The sequence below is a fragment of the Brassica napus genome, chromosome C5 (assembly GCF_020379485.1).
Source record: "Brassica napus cultivar Da-Ae chromosome C5, Da-Ae, whole genome shotgun sequence".
NCBI classification, from domain to species: Eukaryota; Viridiplantae; Streptophyta; class Magnoliopsida; order Brassicales; family Brassicaceae; genus Brassica; species Brassica napus.
Window position 1 is genome coordinate 4,960,965 of NC_063448.1, and position 18,539 is coordinate 4,979,503.

The 18,539-nt window shown below is 43.1% G+C and overlaps 1 protein-coding gene and 1 pseudogene across 1 annotated transcript; both read right to left on the reverse strand.

Annotated features, from left to right (window-relative positions):
- Positions 1 to 1,052: 1,052 nt before the first annotated feature.
- Positions 1,053 to 14,552, reverse strand: LOC106398364 (G-type lectin S-receptor-like serine/threonine-protein kinase RKS1). The gene is made up of 6 exons (XM_048757985.1): positions 13,224 to 14,552; positions 13,021 to 13,140; positions 12,754 to 12,938; positions 2,125 to 2,657; positions 1,901 to 2,045; positions 1,053 to 1,816 (listed from the first exon to the last, which is right to left on the reverse strand). The coding sequence occupies exons 1-6, from the start codon at positions 14,497 to 14,499 to the stop codon at positions 1,502 to 1,504; spliced, it is 2,574 nt and encodes an 857-aa protein (XP_048613942.1). The 5' UTR covers positions 14,500 to 14,552; the 3' UTR covers positions 1,053 to 1,501.
- Positions 14,553 to 14,980: 428 nt separating this feature from the next.
- On the reverse strand, positions 14,981 to 18,526 carry LOC106399194 (annotated as a pseudogene).
- Between the last annotated feature and the right edge of the window lie 13 nt (positions 18,527 to 18,539).

The following is an 18,539-nucleotide window of genomic DNA, read 5'->3' on the forward strand; positions in this document are numbered from 1 at the left end:
ACAATATGATAGTTGGATGCATGCAAAGGTCAGTTCATGGATGATTCAAGTTCGATCTAATGATTTACTAAATGATACTATCAGGTATGCAAATGATCAGTTCATAATTTAATCATAGAATCAGGTTCAAGGATGAAACTAGATCAAGTTTTATTTTAACTAGCAAACTTATGTGATCAATATTCAGTATGATATAAAATCTGTTCATGGTTGGTTTAATTAACAATATGATCAAATGATTTCAACCAGATTTTATTCTACCTTATGACATATCAATTTTAAAACAAGACTATGGCTTATAAAACTTTTAGAAATAATTTTCAGTCAAAGATATGCACTTAATAAATTCAAACAAGCATTTATAAAATCGATTATGCATTTATAAAATCATAAAAGGTTTTTAAAACTTTGATAGTTACAAAATAAATATTAATAGTCAAGGATATGCAATGAATGATTTTAATTTCGATTTTATTGATGGGTTGACTGATTTTAGGAGATCTGGCCGAAAATGGCACAGCAAGGGATTGATGGAATTTTGTTTTGGCCAGATTATACACTTATGTTTATCACATCTGGTAAAATGGCCAAACAAAAGGATTGAATCAAAAGGTTTAAGCTTTCTCTAATAATTTTATGATTCATAAGTTTTTATAAACAAGATTCATGTAGATCTTTAGGTATTTTGATAAGTTTATAAGTTTTTAGAGAAACATAAAACCTTTAGAGAATTTTAAGTTTTATGGATTCAAGATACTTTTAGAATCAAGTTTCATATGGATCATAGAAACAAGATCAATATTTTAAATCCATAGATTGTTTATAAGTTATGGATTCATATAGATCCTAGATTTGTTTCAGATATAATGGTGTTCTTTAGATTTCAAGGTTTTGATTTGTTTACCTTTTTCACCACAAGAATCTGAGAGGACCACCGTGAGAGTTGGCCGGAATTTGAGAGAGAGAGGAGTTTTCCGGCGGAGAGAGAGAGCTGGCCTGGTGGAGAAGAGGCTGAGCGCCGGTGGAGCAAAGGCTGAGCACCGGAGGAGCTGGCCGGAAAGGGAATCGCCGGCAGAGAGAGATTTCTTAGGTGGAGAGCACAATCGTGCTGATAACGTGTTAGAAATATGAGAGAAGTGTTGTTGTGAAAGTTGTGTCTTTCTCATTAGCTCTCACTATCAATATATAGTGGAGGTTCATAAGGGTTTACACAAAGGAGAGAATCTACACATTTATTACATATTGACCACAAATATCTAGACTTGGTCAAAGCTCATAAATGCTCCGGTTGAATGAGTCTTCATCTTGACTAGTCTTGGACGGATGAGACGAACCGGAGACGGGTGTAGACGGACCGGATAGTCTGGTCGGATGTAAACCTCCTTGATGGTTAATGGCAATCCACATATCCATATCATGGATTTATAACAATAACATCTTTGACTCTTCTGCAGATATTTATTCTAATGAAACCAAGAAACTTCCTCTTTTTGTAAGAAATCTAACGACCTTGAACATCGGTGAAGGTAATGTCATTAACAGAACTACCAGGTTCTGCAATGACCAAAGCAACGTTTTCGCTGCCTCTCCTTCTCACTGCAGTAAACGCAGGAAGCTTAGGATTTGGAAGATCAATAGCGGTTTGACCCAACATGATGAGAACAGAGGACATATCTGCTCTGTCCGAAGCGTTTTCTTGCACGCAAAGCAACCCAATGTGTATGCACTTCACCACTTCGCTCTCACTATAACTCTCTTGGTCCATTAAATTGTCTATGATGTCTTTTGCTTCACCTTTTTCCCATAGATCCCAAATCTACAAAGATGAAAAACAAACAAACATTTGCTTATGTTCTCTTCTATTCCTCTTTTGGAACAAATTATGCAGTTTAGTACTTACGTGTCCGACAAGGTTAGATGAATCCTTGTGGAAAGAACTGTTTTTCTTTCCGCTAATGATCTCTAACATCAATACTCCAAAGCTGTAGACGTCAGATTTTACAGAGAAGTGACCCTCCATTGCATACTCAGGTGGCATATATCCACTGTAAAAATGAGATTGAAACAACTTATGGTTTGAAGTTTTTGAACAGCTTTGTAAGTATAAAGTAAAGAGTAACTCACATTGTTCCAACGACCCGGTTAGTGCATCCTTCGATTTGGTTGCCTCCAAAGATTCTAGCCATGCCGAAGTCCGAAATCTTGGGGATCATTTCGTTGTCAAGAAGTATATTGCTGGCCTTGAGGTCTCTGTGGATGATCCTCAGTCTTGAATCTTGATGTAGATACATGGTTCCACGAGCAATTCCTCTGATTATTCCTTTCCGTACTGGCCAATCCAACGCCGCTCTTTGCTCTTCATCTAAAGAGGAGGATAACAAATACAACAAACTCATTGATCTTTTTGAAGCGGGAAATTTGAATTTGTTGGAAATGTTGAACTTACCGAATATGAAACAGTCTAGGCTCTTGTTTGGTAAGTACTCGTATATCAACATCTTCTCTTCCAGCTCCACGCAACATCCTAATATCCTCACGAGGTTTCGATGCTGCAATTTCGATATCAACTTGACTTCGTTCTTGAACTCTTCCATTCCTTGGCCTGAGTTTTTCGACAACCTCTTCACTGCTACCTCCATACCATTTTGTAACACGCCCTGATAGAAACGAAGGAACCATTCGTTACTACTTATTATATAGCCGGTCTTAGGCATAGAAAAATTAAACATTCGTCTATGCCCCTGATACGTGGGACACAATCCATCCTCCTCTTATGTTTCAGTACAAGCGCAAGGCCCACAAGGCCTGAGCGGAGCGACTGACATTTGGCCCAGAAGTGTTGGAATGGATGGGCAGGTTCTAGAAGAAGAATAAGGAGCTGATAACCTGTACAAACGGTTACGAGCTGCACATGGGGTGTCGTCTCATGCGTAAGCAAGTAGAGTGGGGGTAGTGGCTTATAAATAAGGAATAAGGTTGTTAGAGAAGATTATCAAGTTGTTTGATCATCTTTTGCATGGGGAGAGAGAGAAACTCCTGAGAAAAACTTACTTTGTACTCGTTTTGATCAACAACAACGTACTCTTTTCTTTGATTCCATTGTTCTTTTACATTTGATACCTAAAACGTATCAATTTGGTATCAGAGCCTTGCGATCCGAGGGAAATGGCACCAAAAAAATTCGATCCGGAGGTGAATATGGAGCAGATCCAACAGCAGATGAGCAAACTCGTAGTGACGGAGATGGAGCAGAATCGAGGACGGGTTGACTCCATCGAACAGACACTACAGACGATGTAGACCCAGATGACCAACGTGTTTGGCCGTTGGGAGGCGAAGATGAAGGAGAAGGAAGACGCGAAGCAGAGGTTACTCGAGAAGGCTCGCGGGAAGCAGATCGTGGGTGACGATGAACGCACGGAGGGTTCGATCGCGCGAAAGGGTTATCCAGAGACCGGCGATCTGAGTCAGTTGGTGGATCACTCACCGATCACCGCGCGAGAGGAGCGTTCCAAAAACCGACGATCCTCGCGTCGCAGATCTGAGTACTCGGAGGGAACGTACGGAGGGCGAGATCGATCGCTAACTCGGAGGTTGGAGTTACCCGTGTTCTAAGGCGAAATAGCGGATAGTTGGGTACTGAAGGTGGAGCAGCACTTTGAGGTGGCGGAATACTCAGAGGAGGAGAAGCTGCGTCACGTCAGAACTTGTTTTTACGGTGACGCCTTTTTGTGGTATCGCTGGGAGCGAGAAAGAAACCCTTTTCGGAGTTGGAGTCAGATGAAGCTCCGGGTGTTAGAACAATACTCCACCAACCGAGACACATCGGCGGGGGAAAGGTTGTTGACACTCCGGCAGACTGGATCTGTCCGAGATTACTGTTGCGATTTCAAAAACTTAGCCATGAACGTCCCAGAGTAGAGCGAAGAGGTGTTGAAGCTGGTGTTTATGGTGGGATTGAAGTCAAAGATTCGAGCTGGAGTGAAGATGTTTGAGCCACGGGGGCTCTAGAAGATGATGGAGATGGCCAAGAAGGTGGAGGACTGGTCCGCCAAGGAGGAACCGGCAACGGGTAAGGGTAGCAAACCCAATAACGGGGCCAATCTGGTGTCACGACGAAGCCCAGTTATGGGGGTTTTGGCCCAAATAAGCCCAAGCCCATTCCGGCTCAGACAAACCCTAATACGAAAGGGGCTGGAAAGGGTACGACGACTCACGGGAGATTGAAACCTCCTTTCCGACGCTTAACACCGGAGGAGGTGGCGAAATGGATCGCTGAAGGTCTCTGTTTCAAGTGCGATGAGAAGTTTCATCGCAATCATCTTTGCGCGAAACCAGAGCTCACTGTTTTGGTGACTAATGCGAATGGAACAGAAACGGAGTTGACTGAGGAGCCGCGCGAGTTGGTAGAGGAGGTGGTTGAGGACGAAGTCGAGGCGGTAGTGGCGGAGGTGTCGATCAATTCGGTGGTGGGCTTGACCTCTCCGCGCACAATGAAGTTACGAGGGAGTATTGGTGATGAAACGGTGGTGGTGCTTATCGATAATGGCGCTTCCCACAACTTCATCTCAGAGAAGTTAGTGGCGAAGTTGGGGCTGTCCACTAACGATACATCACGTTACGGAGTGTTGGTAGCTGGAGGAGTGAAGGTTCATGGGCGTGGTATTATCGAAGGGGTGGAGCTGAAACTACCTACTTGCGACATTGAGACGAGTTTCTTGCCATTGGAGCTTGGTATCTCCGACATCATTGTGGGGGTACAATGGATTGATACTTTGGGGGAGATGCGGGTTAACTGGAAGTTGCAGCAGATGAAGGTTTGGTTGGATGAGAGGTGGGTTCTCATACAAGGGGAATTTGATCTCCACTCCGCCAATGTCTCGCTTAAATCTCTGTGGAAGGCAATTGGGAAGGAGGGAGAAGGTATGATAGTGGATTTTAACTCTCTCCAAATACTACACAGTTTTGAGAGAGGCGAAAAAATTGGCGATAAGGCGATTGGGGTTTTCACGCACGACAAAGCATGAGTACGGCGGATCCGCCGGATGTTCTGATCTCTCCGACGAGAGGAAGCACATCTTTGGGGGAGACGCGAGTTCTGGATGGATCGATGAAGGTTTTGGTTGAAGGAAGTTCGGTGGAAGATGGATCTACGGAGAAATCACCGACGATCTCGAATCTGGGGGTAGCAAATTCGGGGATCTCTCCGGGGAAGGTTGAGACAAGTGTTGTGGAGAATGGATCTAAGGAGAAAACGCCGGTGGATTCAAATCTGGATGTATCAAAAGAGGGATCGAAGAACTCGTGGGTTGGAGTGGTTCAGGGGCAAAAGGTTCTGAAGAAATATGATGTAGAAGTTCAGATGCAGGATGGTATTGGATCAGTAATGGTACCGGAGGAGATTACGAAGGGCGTAGCACCGCTATGGGATGACTTCTTGATTGGGAAATTTCTTGATGTAGCGCCGCATATAGCAAAGGTTCACGCCATTGTAAACAAGAAATGGACGCTCAATGACAAAGCTCAGAAGGTGGAGGTATTCGAAGTGAATGAAACAATGATGGAAGTTTAGGATACTAAACAATGCTGATAAGAACAGGGTGCTACGAAGAGGAATGTGGAACATTGCTGGTGTCCCAGTGGTGTTAACAAAATGGTCACCAGTGATTGAGAAGGAGAAGCCACCCACACAATCAATTCCTATGTGGGTGCACATCAAAAATATTCCAGTGAAGCTGTTCTCGTGGTAGGTCTGAGCTTTGTGACAAGTCCACTGGGTAGCTCAGTGAGATTGCATCTGGAGACAGCTCAGTGTCTCAACATTGAAGTGGCGAAGATATTTGTGAAGGTGGACCTTTCAAAAGATTTACCAAAGAATATGAAGTTTAATATAGAGGGAGAGGAAGTTATGGTGGAATACATCTACCCGTGGTTACCAACAAAGTGCCCAAAATGTGAGAAGTGGGGACATACAGTAAAGAGATGTCCACAAGGGAATGAAGAGCAGTCCGAGGAGAAAGAAAAAAATTAAGGAGGGAGAAATAAGAAAAGTTCAGAGTGAGGAAAAAGGGGAGAAGGAAAGAAAGGAGGAAGACAAAACGGTTCACATGGAAAATAAGGAGGAAGAGAAGAAGTTTAAAGAAGTCGAGAGAAATACTGAGAAAGAGAAGGAACTAGAGTGGTCAGAAATCACTCCAGGGAAAGCTAGCCGTTCCCCTAATACGAGTCAAAGGGAATTGGAATATGATCAAGTCTCTCTTATAACAAAATCCAGATTCTCGGTTTTATCACCAGATGAAGGAATGCAAGATAATGAGGAGAGTGTAGAGCAGATTGCAGTGCAGTCTACTTTGAAATTGAAGGAGAAGGAGGAAGTAAGGGTGTTAAGGCAAGTCTTGCCTAGAGACTCAAAGTTGAATCACAGATACTTGGGAGACAAAGGAGGTCAGAAAGCTCAGGAAGGTGATCCTAGCTATCTGAAAAAGAAGAAATCTCGACGCTAATATATCTGGATTCTACTGGAATATAAGAGGTTTCAATAAAGCATCTAAACAGGAGGTGGTAAAAGAATGGGTGATGAAGAGAGGTTTTCAATTTGGTTGTCTAATAGAAACTAGAGTGAAGGAGAATAAAATCAAGAGGATTGTAAATAAAGTGTTTTCGGGGTGGTCCTATATGGAGAACTATGAACACAATAGGTTGGGAAGAATGTGGATTGTGTGGAAGCAGGGGGTAAGGGTTACACCTTTTTTTCAGAGTGAGCAGCTTATCACAGTATCTATACTACTGGAGGGATTGGAGGAAGAATTTTATTGTTCGTTTGTCTACGGTTTGAATTTGGAAGAAGAGAGAAGAGAACTTTGGAGAGACCTCAAGTCTCATCAAGACTCTCCAATTATCAAGAAGAGGGCGTGGATCATTCAGGGAGATTTTAATGATATATTATCAGGAATTGAGCATTCAGTAGAAAGCTCTTCCCATGACTCAGTAGGTAAGAGAGAATTTCAAGAAGCTGCTGAGTATTGCTGTTTGCTGGATATGCCGTATCAAGGTCCAAGGTTTACCTGGTCAAATAAGAGAGAAAATGGTATTATCTGTAAGAAATTGGACCGGACGTTAGTAAATGAGGTATGGCTTCAGAACTACCCTCAATCATACTGTGTCTTTGAAGCTGGTGGCTGTTCGGATCATCAGAGATGCAGGGTTATCATAAAAACGGAACTGTTGAAGCCAAGAAAGCCCTTTAAATTTGTAAATGCGCTTGTTGATACACCGGAATTTCTCAGGTTGGTAGAGAGCTTTTGGTCTGGAACTGAGAATCTGTTTGTCTCAACCTCTGCTTTGTTTCGGTTGTCAAAGAAGCTAAAAGCTTTGAAGCCACTACTGAGGAAGCTGGGAAAAGAAAAGGTTGGAGATATTTTTAAAAGAACGGGGGAAGCATATAAGGTTCTCTGTGAAGCTCAGATCAAGACTTTGGAGGATCCTAATCAGAATAATGTGGTGGCAGAATCTACTGCTTATGGAAGGTGGTCTCTTTTGTCAATGGTGGAAGAGAGGGTTATTAGTCAAAAAAGCAAAAGTCCATTGGCTAAGTGTGGGAGATGGAAACAATAACAACTTTCATCAAGCAGCTAAAGTGAGAGAAGTTAGAAATGCCATAAGAGAAATCAAGAGACTTGATGGCTCAGTAGCAGAGAGTCAAGAAGATATAAAGAGAGAGGCAGTGGATCATTTTCGAAACTTCCTCACGCATATTCCATCAGATTACAGAGAAGTACCAAGGGATGAATTGAAGCTACTTTTAAACTATGAATGTTCTGAAGAAGATGGAAGAATGTTGATTGGGGTAGTTACTGCAGAGGAGGTTAAGAAAGTCCTATTCTCTATGGCTGCGGACAAGTCTCCCGGCCCTGATGGCTACACGAGTGAGTTCTTCAAAGCTTCATGGTCTACCACAGGCAGAGATTTTGTGGTTGCGGTTCAATCTTTCTTCGAGAAAGGTTTTCTGCCAAAGGGCATCAACTCCACCATTCTGGCTCTTATACCGAAGAAGAATGATGCCACCTATATGAAGGAATACAGACCTATCTCATGCTGCAACGTATTGTACAAGGTAATCTCAAAAATCCTTGCCAATCGTATGAAAAGACTTCTGCCATTGTTTATATCACTGAATCAATCAGCGTTCGTTAAAGACCGTCTGATCATGGAGAACGTTCTTCTAGCTTCGGAGTTGGTAAAGAGTTATCATAAGGACTCAGTTACAAAGAGATGTGCAGTAAAGATTGATATATCAAAGGCTTTCGACTCGGTTCAGTGGTCTTTCTTGCTATTTGTTTTGGAAGCTTTGAATTTCCCACCAAAGTTCATTCTCTGGATCAAGAAATGTATAGAGTTGGCGTCTTTCTCTATTCAAATCAACGGGGAGCTGGCATGATATTTCAATAGTAGAAGAGGGCTACGTCAAGGATGCGCACTCTCGCCATACTTATTTGTCATATGTATGCAAGTGCTAACAAAGCTTCTTGATAAAGCTGCAGTGGAGAGAAGGATTGGCTACCACCCATACTGCAGAGATTTGAATTTGACTCATATATGCTTCACTGATGATGTCTTGGTCTTCTCGGATGAAAAAAAGAGTTCAATTGAAGGGATTCTAGAGGTGTTTCAGGAGTTTTCTAAGATATCAGGTTTAAATATTAGTCTCGAGAAATCAACCTTGTTCTTGGCGGGAGCTAAGAGTGAAGATAGTGTCTCTATACTGGAGCAATTCCCATTTGAAGCTGGTTCTCTGCATGTAAGGTATCTTGGTCTTCCCTTACTAACCAAGAAGATGAATGTACAAGATTATTCTCCTCTGCTATCAAGAATAAGAACTTGCGTTTCTTCTTGGAATGCAAGGCACTTGTCGTTTGCAGGCAGACTTCAACTGATTGGTTCAGTAATATACAGCATCACCAACTTTTGGATGTCGGCATTTCGTCTCCCGAGTCAGTGTATAAAGGAAATTCACAGCATTTGCTCTGCTTTTCTCTGGTCTGGACCAACGCTATCTACGCGGAAAGCAAAAATTGTGTGGGCAGATGTCTGTAAACCAAGAGATGAAGGTGGGTTGGGTTTGAGGAATCTGTTGGAAGTAAACAGAGTAACTTGTCTGAAGCTAATATGGAGGGTGTTATCTGCAAGATCTTCGCTATGGGTTAAATGGATTTGGAAGTATCTCATAAGGAAGGGGTCGTTTTGGAGTGTAAATGAAAGGAGCACTCTAGGTTCTTGGATGTGGAGAAAACTTTTGAAGATGAGATCTGTTGAAGTGCAGTACTTTAAGGTGGACGTAAACAGTGGCTCTACTACTTCCTTCTGGTTCGATAGATGGTCACCTTTGGGGGTTCTTATTGTTTTCACTGGAGGAAGAGGCTGTGTAGAACTGGGTATTCCAATAACTGCAACGGTGGAGAGAGTCATTCAAACTTACAAGATAAGAAGGCGTAGAGTTCCTATTTTACAGCAGATAGAACAAGAGATTATGGCTCTGAAGGAGAGAGGTCTTAATCAATCGGATGATGTTTTTTTGTGGAAAAGAGAGAGTGGTGATTACGCATCGGAGTTTCTTACTTCCCAAACTTGGAACTTGTTACGAGAGAAGAAGCAGAAGGTCCCCTGGTCTAAAGGTATTTGGTTTCCTGAAGTCACACCAAAATTCTCTTTTATGGCCTGGATTGTCATTTTAACAGGCTGGCTACTGGTGATAGGATACTTAAGTGGAATCCTCAAGCAGTGTCTGTTTGCTGGTTATGTAAAACACATTTGGAGACAAGAGATCATCTTTTTTCGAGTGTGAATATTCAAAAGAAATCTGGTTAGGGTTAACTAGAGGCTTGACAGGCAGAGGAGTGTGTCAATGGTCGCAGATAATGCAGATATTGATCAATGGCTTACATGAAAGGGTAGTGACGTTCTTATGGAGGTATTGTTTCCAATATGTTCTTCATGCGATTTGGATGGAGAGGAATACTAGACGTGTGGATGATACAGCTTTGCCAACTTCTTGTCTTTTGTTGAGGTTGGACAAACAGGTCAGAAATAGAATTACTTCTTTGAGAAGAAAGAATTGAGGTAAATATGAGAAAGCAATGGAGGAATGGTTTAGAAGAAGGTGAAGAAAGGAGTATAGAAGTTAAGCAATAATTATGAGTTTGAAGTTGTAACAGAAGTAGTTCCCTCTGTAAAAAAAGTTTTTTTGAAGTGAATAAAATTTAAAATTCTTTCAAAAAAAAAAAAAATAGTGGAGTTTGGGGGACTATAGAAGGACGAGATCGCCTTGTCAGTACAACTTCAGGGGCCTATGGAGGACCTGTTGTCTCAGTACTCACGAATCTTTGAAGAACCGACGGGGTTACCTCCTTCACGAGGGAAGGAGCATGGCATTGTGCTCGAGGAGGGAGCAAAACCTGTCAGCGTCAGGCCCTTTCGTTACCCTCAGATACAAAAGGCGGAGATCGAGAAGCAAATTGGGTCAATGTTGGCTGCAGGAATCATTCAAGAGAGTGGGAGTCCCTTCTCAAGTCCGGTGTTGCTAGTAAAGAAGAAAGATGGCAGCTGGAGATTCTGTGTTGATTATCGAGCATTGAACCGAGTCACCATGGCAGACAAGTTTCCGATTCCCATGATAGACCAACTCTTGGATGAACTTCACGGAGCACAAGTCTTTTCTAAACTCGACCTACGTTCCGGTTATCATCAGATCTTGGTGAAGAAGGAGGATGTTCCCAAGACGGCTTTCCGCACTCACGACGGGCATTACGAGTTCCTTGTAATGCCTTTTGGTCTCTCCAATGCGCCAGCCACATTTCAGTCGCTCATGAACCAAGTGTTTCGTCCCTTCCTGCGGCGGTTCGTCTTGGTGTTCTTTGACGACATCTTGGTCTATAGCAAGACGGAAGAGGAGCACAAGGATCATTTGGAGCAGGTGCTACGCGTGTTGGCTGAGCAGAAGTTGTATGCTAACCGCAAGAAGTGCCAATTTGGCAGTAGACAAGTGGAGTATTTGGGGCACGTCATCTCAGGCTCGGGCGTTGCAGTAGATGGCGAGAAGGTGCGAGCGATGCTGGACTGGCCTGAGCCTAGAACGGTCAAGGAGCTACTGGGTTTCCTTGGTCTTACTGGTTATTACCGTAAGTTCGTTAAACACTACGGGAGTATAGCCAGACCACTTACGGGGTTGCTGCAAAAGGATCAATTCTTGTGGAGTAAGGAGGCCACTGCCGCATTTCAATCCTTGCAGACAGCTATGACGACCGTTCCGGTGCTAGCCATGCCGGATTTTGATGTGCAGTTTGTGGTTGAATCAGACGCTTCGGGGATAGGGTTGGGAGCGGTGCTGATGCAGAACCAACGACCGATCGCATACTTCAGTCAAGCACTCACTGACAGACAACGCCTCAAATCAGTTTACGAGCGCGAGTTGATATCCATTGTCTTTCCGATCCAGAAATGGCGTCACTACCTCTTGGGACGTAAATTTGTGGTTCGGACTGATCAAAAGAGCCTGTGTTTTCTCATGGAGCAGAGAGAAGTGAATCTTGAGTATCAACGCTGGCTTACTAAGCTTTTGGGTTTTGACTTCGACATTGTCTACAAACTGGGACTAGACAACAAGGCAACTGATGCTCTCTCTCGAAAGGTTGAAGTGAAAGAGTTATACGCTGTCTCTGTATCTACCGCGTTGCAATTGGAAGAAATTGCCAGTGAAGTTGATAAGGATCCGGAGTTGCAGGAGATCATTCACGCGTGGAAGCAAGATCCTCAATCACAGCCAGAGTTCTCAGTGGTACAAGGGAGGTTGCTGAGAAACGGGAAGTTAGTAATTCCAAAAGGATCTTCGTTGGTGGGTGTTATCATGCGAGAGTATCATGACGGTAAGATGGGAGGTCATGGTGGAGTGGTTAAAACACAGAAGAGGATTACGGAGTTATTTTATTGGGTGGGTATGATGACTGATATTCGGAGGTTCGTCGCTTCTTGTCAAATCTGCCAACAACAGAAGTATTCAACCTTAGCTCCGGGAGGGTTGATGCAACCTTTACCTATTCCGGAGAAGGTGTGGGAGGACGTCTCGATGGACTTTGTCGAAGGCCTTCCACGATCGAAGGGAGTGAACTCGGTGCTGGTGGTTGTGGACAGGTTGACTAAGTACAGCCACTTTGTGGGGCTCAGTCACCCTTATACTGCTACGGATGTTGCGGTGATTTTCATACAGGAGATCGTCAAGCTCTACGGGTTCCCTCGTACTATTGTATCTGACAGAGATAAGGTCTTTACAAGCCTCTTTTGGAAGGAGTTGTTCCGCTTGTCAGGAACGCGTCTCTGCTTTAGTACCGCCTATGGCCAAACGGAGGTGACTAATCGCGGCATGGAGACCTATTTGAGGTGCTTTGCGAGTGAGAAGCCCAAGACATGGGCGTCGTATTTAGCTTGGGCATAACTCAGCTACAATTCATCATATCACTCTACGCTGAAGATGACCCCATTTCGTGCTCTCTACGGGCGCGATCCACCCTCGCTTATCAAGTATGAAAATGGGCCCCCCAAAAAAAAGTAGCAAATATGTGTTATTATTGAGCTTCCAAATGATTAAGAAAAATATATGTTTAGTAATAGTTTCAAACCCCATAAATCTATACTTGTTCATCTGGAGAAAAATTGATGAAGACTTTCATATATAAAAGTGACTATGGATTATCATTTCCCTACCTTATAAACAGGTCCGAAACCACCAGCTCCAAGCTTGTTATGGGAAGAGAAGTTATCAGTGGCTGCAGCGATCGTGTGAAGATCAAAAAGAGGTAACTCCCTGTCATCTTCAAATTTGAGTGAGTCTTCAAAATCAAAAGAAACCATGGAGAAGGTTGTTGAAGATCTTCTAAGACTGTTTAACTCTGCAGTTAAGAAATGTTTTTAAAATAGGTAGTTTGCGTGCTATTCAAGAAAGTTATGAACCTAATAGATACATTTACTTACTTCGCCGCTTCCTTACAAAACAGAACACAATGACCATTAGTAGCATCACGGCTGCAGACAAACTGATGAGAACCAGAACAACTCTCGTCTTCCTTGATGAGCCATTACTGTCCCACCTCGCTGAAACAAAAAGTAATAAAATCAAAACATAAGTACTTTCAGAAACAGAAGAAGAACTTGAGGAATAGATTTTAAGTACGTACCTAACTCTTCCTTGTCAACACGTATGTAGAAATCTTGTCCAGAGTTCAAGTAAGTCCTCGTATCCAACATATCACCGTGCCACGTCAAGCACCCTCTTTCTCCTCCCACACCGTCGTGGTAAGCGCTTGCGTAACCGACGCAAGAGCAGTTACCTAAGCACCTCTGTCTGCACTCCTTCAACGTCAAGTTCATATCAACACTTGCATTTTCCGTGTCGGGAATCTTCGCGTGCGTTAGCTTCACAAACCCGTCTTTCTCACGGCACAGCGAAGTTTGATTCTTCCTCGAACACCCGCCAGTATAGTCCCTCAAGAACCAGTGGCGAGTAATCTTGGGCTCAAAGCCAGGTAAGCACGTGCACTCGAACGTCTCTGAGCTAATGGGATCGCAGAAACCGTTGACCCCACAGTGTGCGTAGTAGTCGCATTCCTCTTTAGGAACCGACCAGAACTCGTTCCATCTGTTATCCCTAGCGATCCATGTGAACCGTTGTATGGTTCCTCTCTCGTTCACTAACAACCTCGTTATCACCGAAGCATCCGTTACCCCGTAAGTGAACGATACCTCGTCTTGGTTATTCACAAACGAGTTGTTGAAGATGTATCCTCTGTTCATTTCGGGCACGCCGCTCCACCTCAGCCCGGTCCACGGCCCGGTGCGCCACCATTGGATCGTACCTTTGTGTAGAATCAGCTCCGGAAACCCTCTACGGTCCATCCGCAGAGTACGGTTTCCGGAGCCAGGGTCGTTTGGAGATCTCCATGATGTCAGAACCCGATCCAAACCGCCTTTTCGTGTGAAACCAAGTTTCATAAAGGGAAGAAAAGTGTCTGTAGGATGATCAAAGCTCTCCCAGTAACCTCTCCCTGTGAGTGTATCAAGGAGAACAAGGTTCCCTGTATTAGAGAGTCTCGCAACTAGAGTTGGTTGCGAGATACTGTCGGAAACATTGGTCGACCAGAGAGGCTCCGTTCTGTTGACTGATGCATAGACGCAGAGATTCCCTCTGCCGCTGAACTTTATCAGACCAGATGTGTCATTAATAGGACGGTCTCGGTTTGCAACCCATACAACGGTTTGTTCAGAGATTTGAGCATACCAAATCCCAACATACCGGAGATTTGAAACTCCAAGGCTGAAGAATCCAAAGGCGAACCTCTCCCCTTCAGAGAGTATGACTTCACCATCTCTCAGTGACTGTCTTCTCATGATGGTATCATTGGAGATACAAGTTTGGAGGAAGGAGCAAAAGAAGATGACAAAGACAATCTTCATTTCTGTGTTTGTTTATGAGCAGTAGGTTGATGTGATGAAACGTATGAATGCTGTGTAGTATTAAAAGCCAACTTGAACACCATTAAACTAACAACATTAGCTGTAAAGTTCAGGTAATTACTCAAAGGATACAACTTAAGAACTGATTCATGTGACTTTGAACATGACACAGAACTTAAAGAACACCAATAGTTTTCATTATGGCTTTGACATTAATAGATAACACTTATGGTATCATTCAATAAGCACATTATGAATTTTAAGCGGTGAATTTTAAATCTGAGTGAAAGAATTAAAACACCATGGTATTGTGTTTTGGTTACCGAGTATAAAGGGAAATAAACCTGAATAATGGATAAGATCTGTATTGACTTTTGATGGATTCATTAAATACACAACAATAAACTTGACTAGCCAAAACAGAGCAAGTAGTAGTAAAAGCCATCCATCTTACAATTCATCACAAGATGTCAATCATTTATTCAAGCTCTATTCCTAGATTAATCCTATAATAACCAAAAAGCTCTCACTAACATAACACATTTTTTTTTTCAAGATTTATACAGTATATGCACATAGAAGCGCACGCTCAGGAAACAGCAGATCTCAAGAGATGAACCTCACACAGCTCTCTCAGCACGCTAGCTCAGATGGCTATCTCAGTTTGTTACACATCACAAATAAAAATATAATATGTATCTTGAGAAACTTCTACATACCACTCTGTGTATATATGTTCACTGATTTGCAGGAAATGTATGTTTATGTACTTCATACATGTTTTCTTAATTTATATGATTACTGTTTGGGATTAAAAACTAAATTGTGTTGATCCAAAAGTGAAACGTTACCTACTATTAGACATGAATGAAGAAACTGAAGCTCAAGGATAGGAACAGATTCTCTATTTATGTGACTTCATACAATAAACTTTTCAGATTGTGACTGAAGTTTTAACCCTATAGATACAGATTCTCTATTTATGTGACTTCATACAGTAAATTATCTATTTATTTGACTTCATACAATAAATTCTCTATTTTCTTTAGTATAAGGTTTCTATGCAACTTACAGAGCTAACGTCCTATGATTTCTGTGATGCTCACATTGTTGATAGATGCTCTTTGCTCACTTTCCCAAGGTGATTCAGCGTCCGGTGAGACCCTTCTAGCTATAAACGCTGGCTGCTTTGGCTCCGGAAGGTTTGAGTTCTCTGTACTTAGCATCCAAATCACCGTTGAAACGCTTGGTCTATCGTTAGCGTGATCTTGCACACACAGTAGTCCTATGTGCACACATCTTCGTATTTGGTTTTCAAAACACTCTTCAAGGATGACAGGATCCACGAGAGTGGTGGCCTCTCCATCATTCCATAATTTCCATGCCTAGGAAAAAAAAAAAAAAGAAAGGTTTCAAGAATGGTGTACAAGCTTTTATAGAAGGAAGCTCATTAGTAGTCTTACATAAGCTGAGAGGTTCAGATTCTGGTCATCATTGTTAAAGCTTGAGTTTCTTCTTCCACTCACAATCTCCAAGAGTATGACTCCTAAGCTGAAAACATCTGACTTCTCCGAGAATAGCCCTCCCAATGCGTACTCAGGTGCCATATAACCACTGTGAAGGTTATGCTTTTGTCAGTTTTATTATCAACAAAGTTGAATGTGTACTTGTTAGTTAACTCACTATGTTCCAACCACTCTTAGGGTGCTAGCTTCATCCTCATTCCCCCGGAAGATCCTGGCAAGTCCAAAATCGGATATCTTCGGGTTAAGATTCTCATCCAACAAGATATTACTGCCTTTGAGATCTCTGTGTATGATCCTCAGTCTTGAATCTCTGTGAAGGTACATAAGACCTCTACAAATCCCATCTATTATGTTAAACCGAGTCTTCCAGTCAAGAAGTCTTTGCTCCACCGGGTCTTGATTTACACAGCAAAGAGAGCATTAGCCAACAAGACAGTACAGAGTTAAACCAAATGGTATAAGTTATTACCAGATAAGCATGCATCCAAAGAGTTCCCAGGCATGAACTCATAGACCAGCATCCTTTCCTCTCCTTCAATGCAGAAACCAAGCAGTCTCACGAGGTTCCGGTGTTGCAACTTAGAGATCACAACCACCTCGTTCACAAACTCTTCGAGTCCTTGTCCAGAGGTTTGTGAGAGCCTCTTCACAGCAATCTCTTGCCCTTCTCGTAACTTCCCCTGCACAAGAAAAGCTGTAACCTCTCGTACCAATGAAGCAAATAAACTGTTTACAAACCTTGTAAACGGAACCAAAGCCCCCTTCTCCTAGCTTGTTTGTGACAGCGAAGTTTTCAGTAGCAGCAGCTAAAACTTGATACTCGAACAGTGGTAGCTCTTTAAGCTTGTTTTGATTCACAGCGATGGCTCCGGACTCGTTGCTATTTAAAGCTTCCATTCTCTCAAACAGTAACCTCGCGTTTCTGTTTTTCTCTGTTGATTAATCGAAAAAGTTGAAAAACTTTTGTTAAATCTAAAAATATCTATAGAGACATGATTAACTCTCACCTCTACGTTTTGCTACCTTCCTCAGTGCTAAAAGAACAATCACCGTTACAAGAAACGCGCATCCTACCATGGTGATTACGATCACAAGTGATCGGTTGCTCGAGGTTTCTGTTGAGGAACATATGTGAGTTATTACACTGTAGTTTTAGTAAAATGATGCCAAACTGTTACTTACTGAGCTCAGAACCAGCTAGACGTATGTGAAGTGTAACGCCAGAGGTTAAAAACTCTTGCATGTCGATCAAGTCTCCGCTCCAAAGAAGACATCCCAACCCCGTGTCGTAAAAGTAAGCAGTACAAGAACAGTTTCTCAGACAGCTTCCAGGACAGTCTTGCTCGTTGACTTCAGACCGCTGTGGATTTTTGGGAACTTTCATCTTCTTTAACCTCAAGAACCCATCACCCTCTCTACTCCCATTACTGTGGCACTGCAATGGCGTCTTTCTCACGCATCCCTGAGTCCAGTTCCCTCTGCTCCACTCCTCGTAGCTCCGCGGCTCAAACCCTTTGATACACTTGCAAGGCGGATCTAAACCGGATTTGCAACTACTGAACTGACCACACTTAGCGTAGATATCGCAGTTTATTGGAAACATCAACCCCGAACTCCATTCTTGGTTAACTTTGCTCCAGTACTTCTCCATCGCGTGCCCCTCGGTGTCCAAGAGGAAATGATACATGGATTGGTTATAACCAAAGAACATAGAGACGAATCCTCTGTTGTCATTAGCAAGTTGAAACCCGTATAGATCGATCACTGAGTCCCTTTCCGGTAATCCGAGGAATCTCTGACCGTTCCACGGCCTCTACGCCACAGCATAAGACCGTCTTTCCATAAGGCGAGCTCTGGAAACGGTAGGGGGATCACACCGGCTGTGTAGCGTCCTGTCGAAGGATCAGATAGGCTTTTCCATGATCTGAGGATGAGTCTCTTCCCTGTTCTTGCGTCGGTAGAGATGGTCATTGTTGGTAAGAACGCGTTCTGAGGATGCTCGAAGCTCTCCCATATGGATGGTGTCTTGTCCTTATTGTCTGAAACCTTTTGAAGTACGAGGTTTCCTGTACTCAGAAGCCTTGCGTTAGCAGCTCCTGCTGGTCGCGAGAGGTTTGTGGACCAGTGAACCAGTCCACGACCATCCTTGACCACGAGATCCCCGTCTTTGGATATCAGAATCACTCCGGAAGAATCGTTGATCGGGCTGTCTTTGTTTGCTACCCAAACCACGGCCTGCTTCTGCACAGGAACGTTATTGAACCAAACTCCAGCGTAGCGACCCTTGGAGTTAACCGGACTGAAGAAACCAAACCTGAAAGTGCTGGGGCTGGAGACTAGCGTCTCCGAGTCTTTGAGCTCGGTAGAGAACGAAAGTACATCCACACCCAAACAAAACCTCAAAGACACAAAAGACAAGGTAAAAAGAAGAAGACGGAAACGACCCATGTGTTCTCAGGTAGTTGAGCTCGTCCCTTTCTGTTTGGGAGAACGTTGAGCTTCGTGTATTGAGTA

Excerpts from the sequence above, each read along its gene's own strand:
- LOC106398364 (XM_048757985.1), bottom strand. The coding sequence starts at position 14,499 with ATGAAGATTGTCTTTGTCATCTTCTTTTGCTCCTTCCTCCAAACTTGT. Across the intron at positions 12,939-13,020 it reads TTTTGTAAGGAAGCGGCGAA|AGTTAAACAGTCTTAGAAGA; the intron begins GTAAGTAAATGT and ends TCTTAACTGCAG. Across the intron at positions 1,817-1,900 it reads CATCTAACCTTGTCGGACAC|ATTTGGGATCTATGGGAAAA; the intron begins GTAAGTACTAAA and ends TCATCTTTGTAG.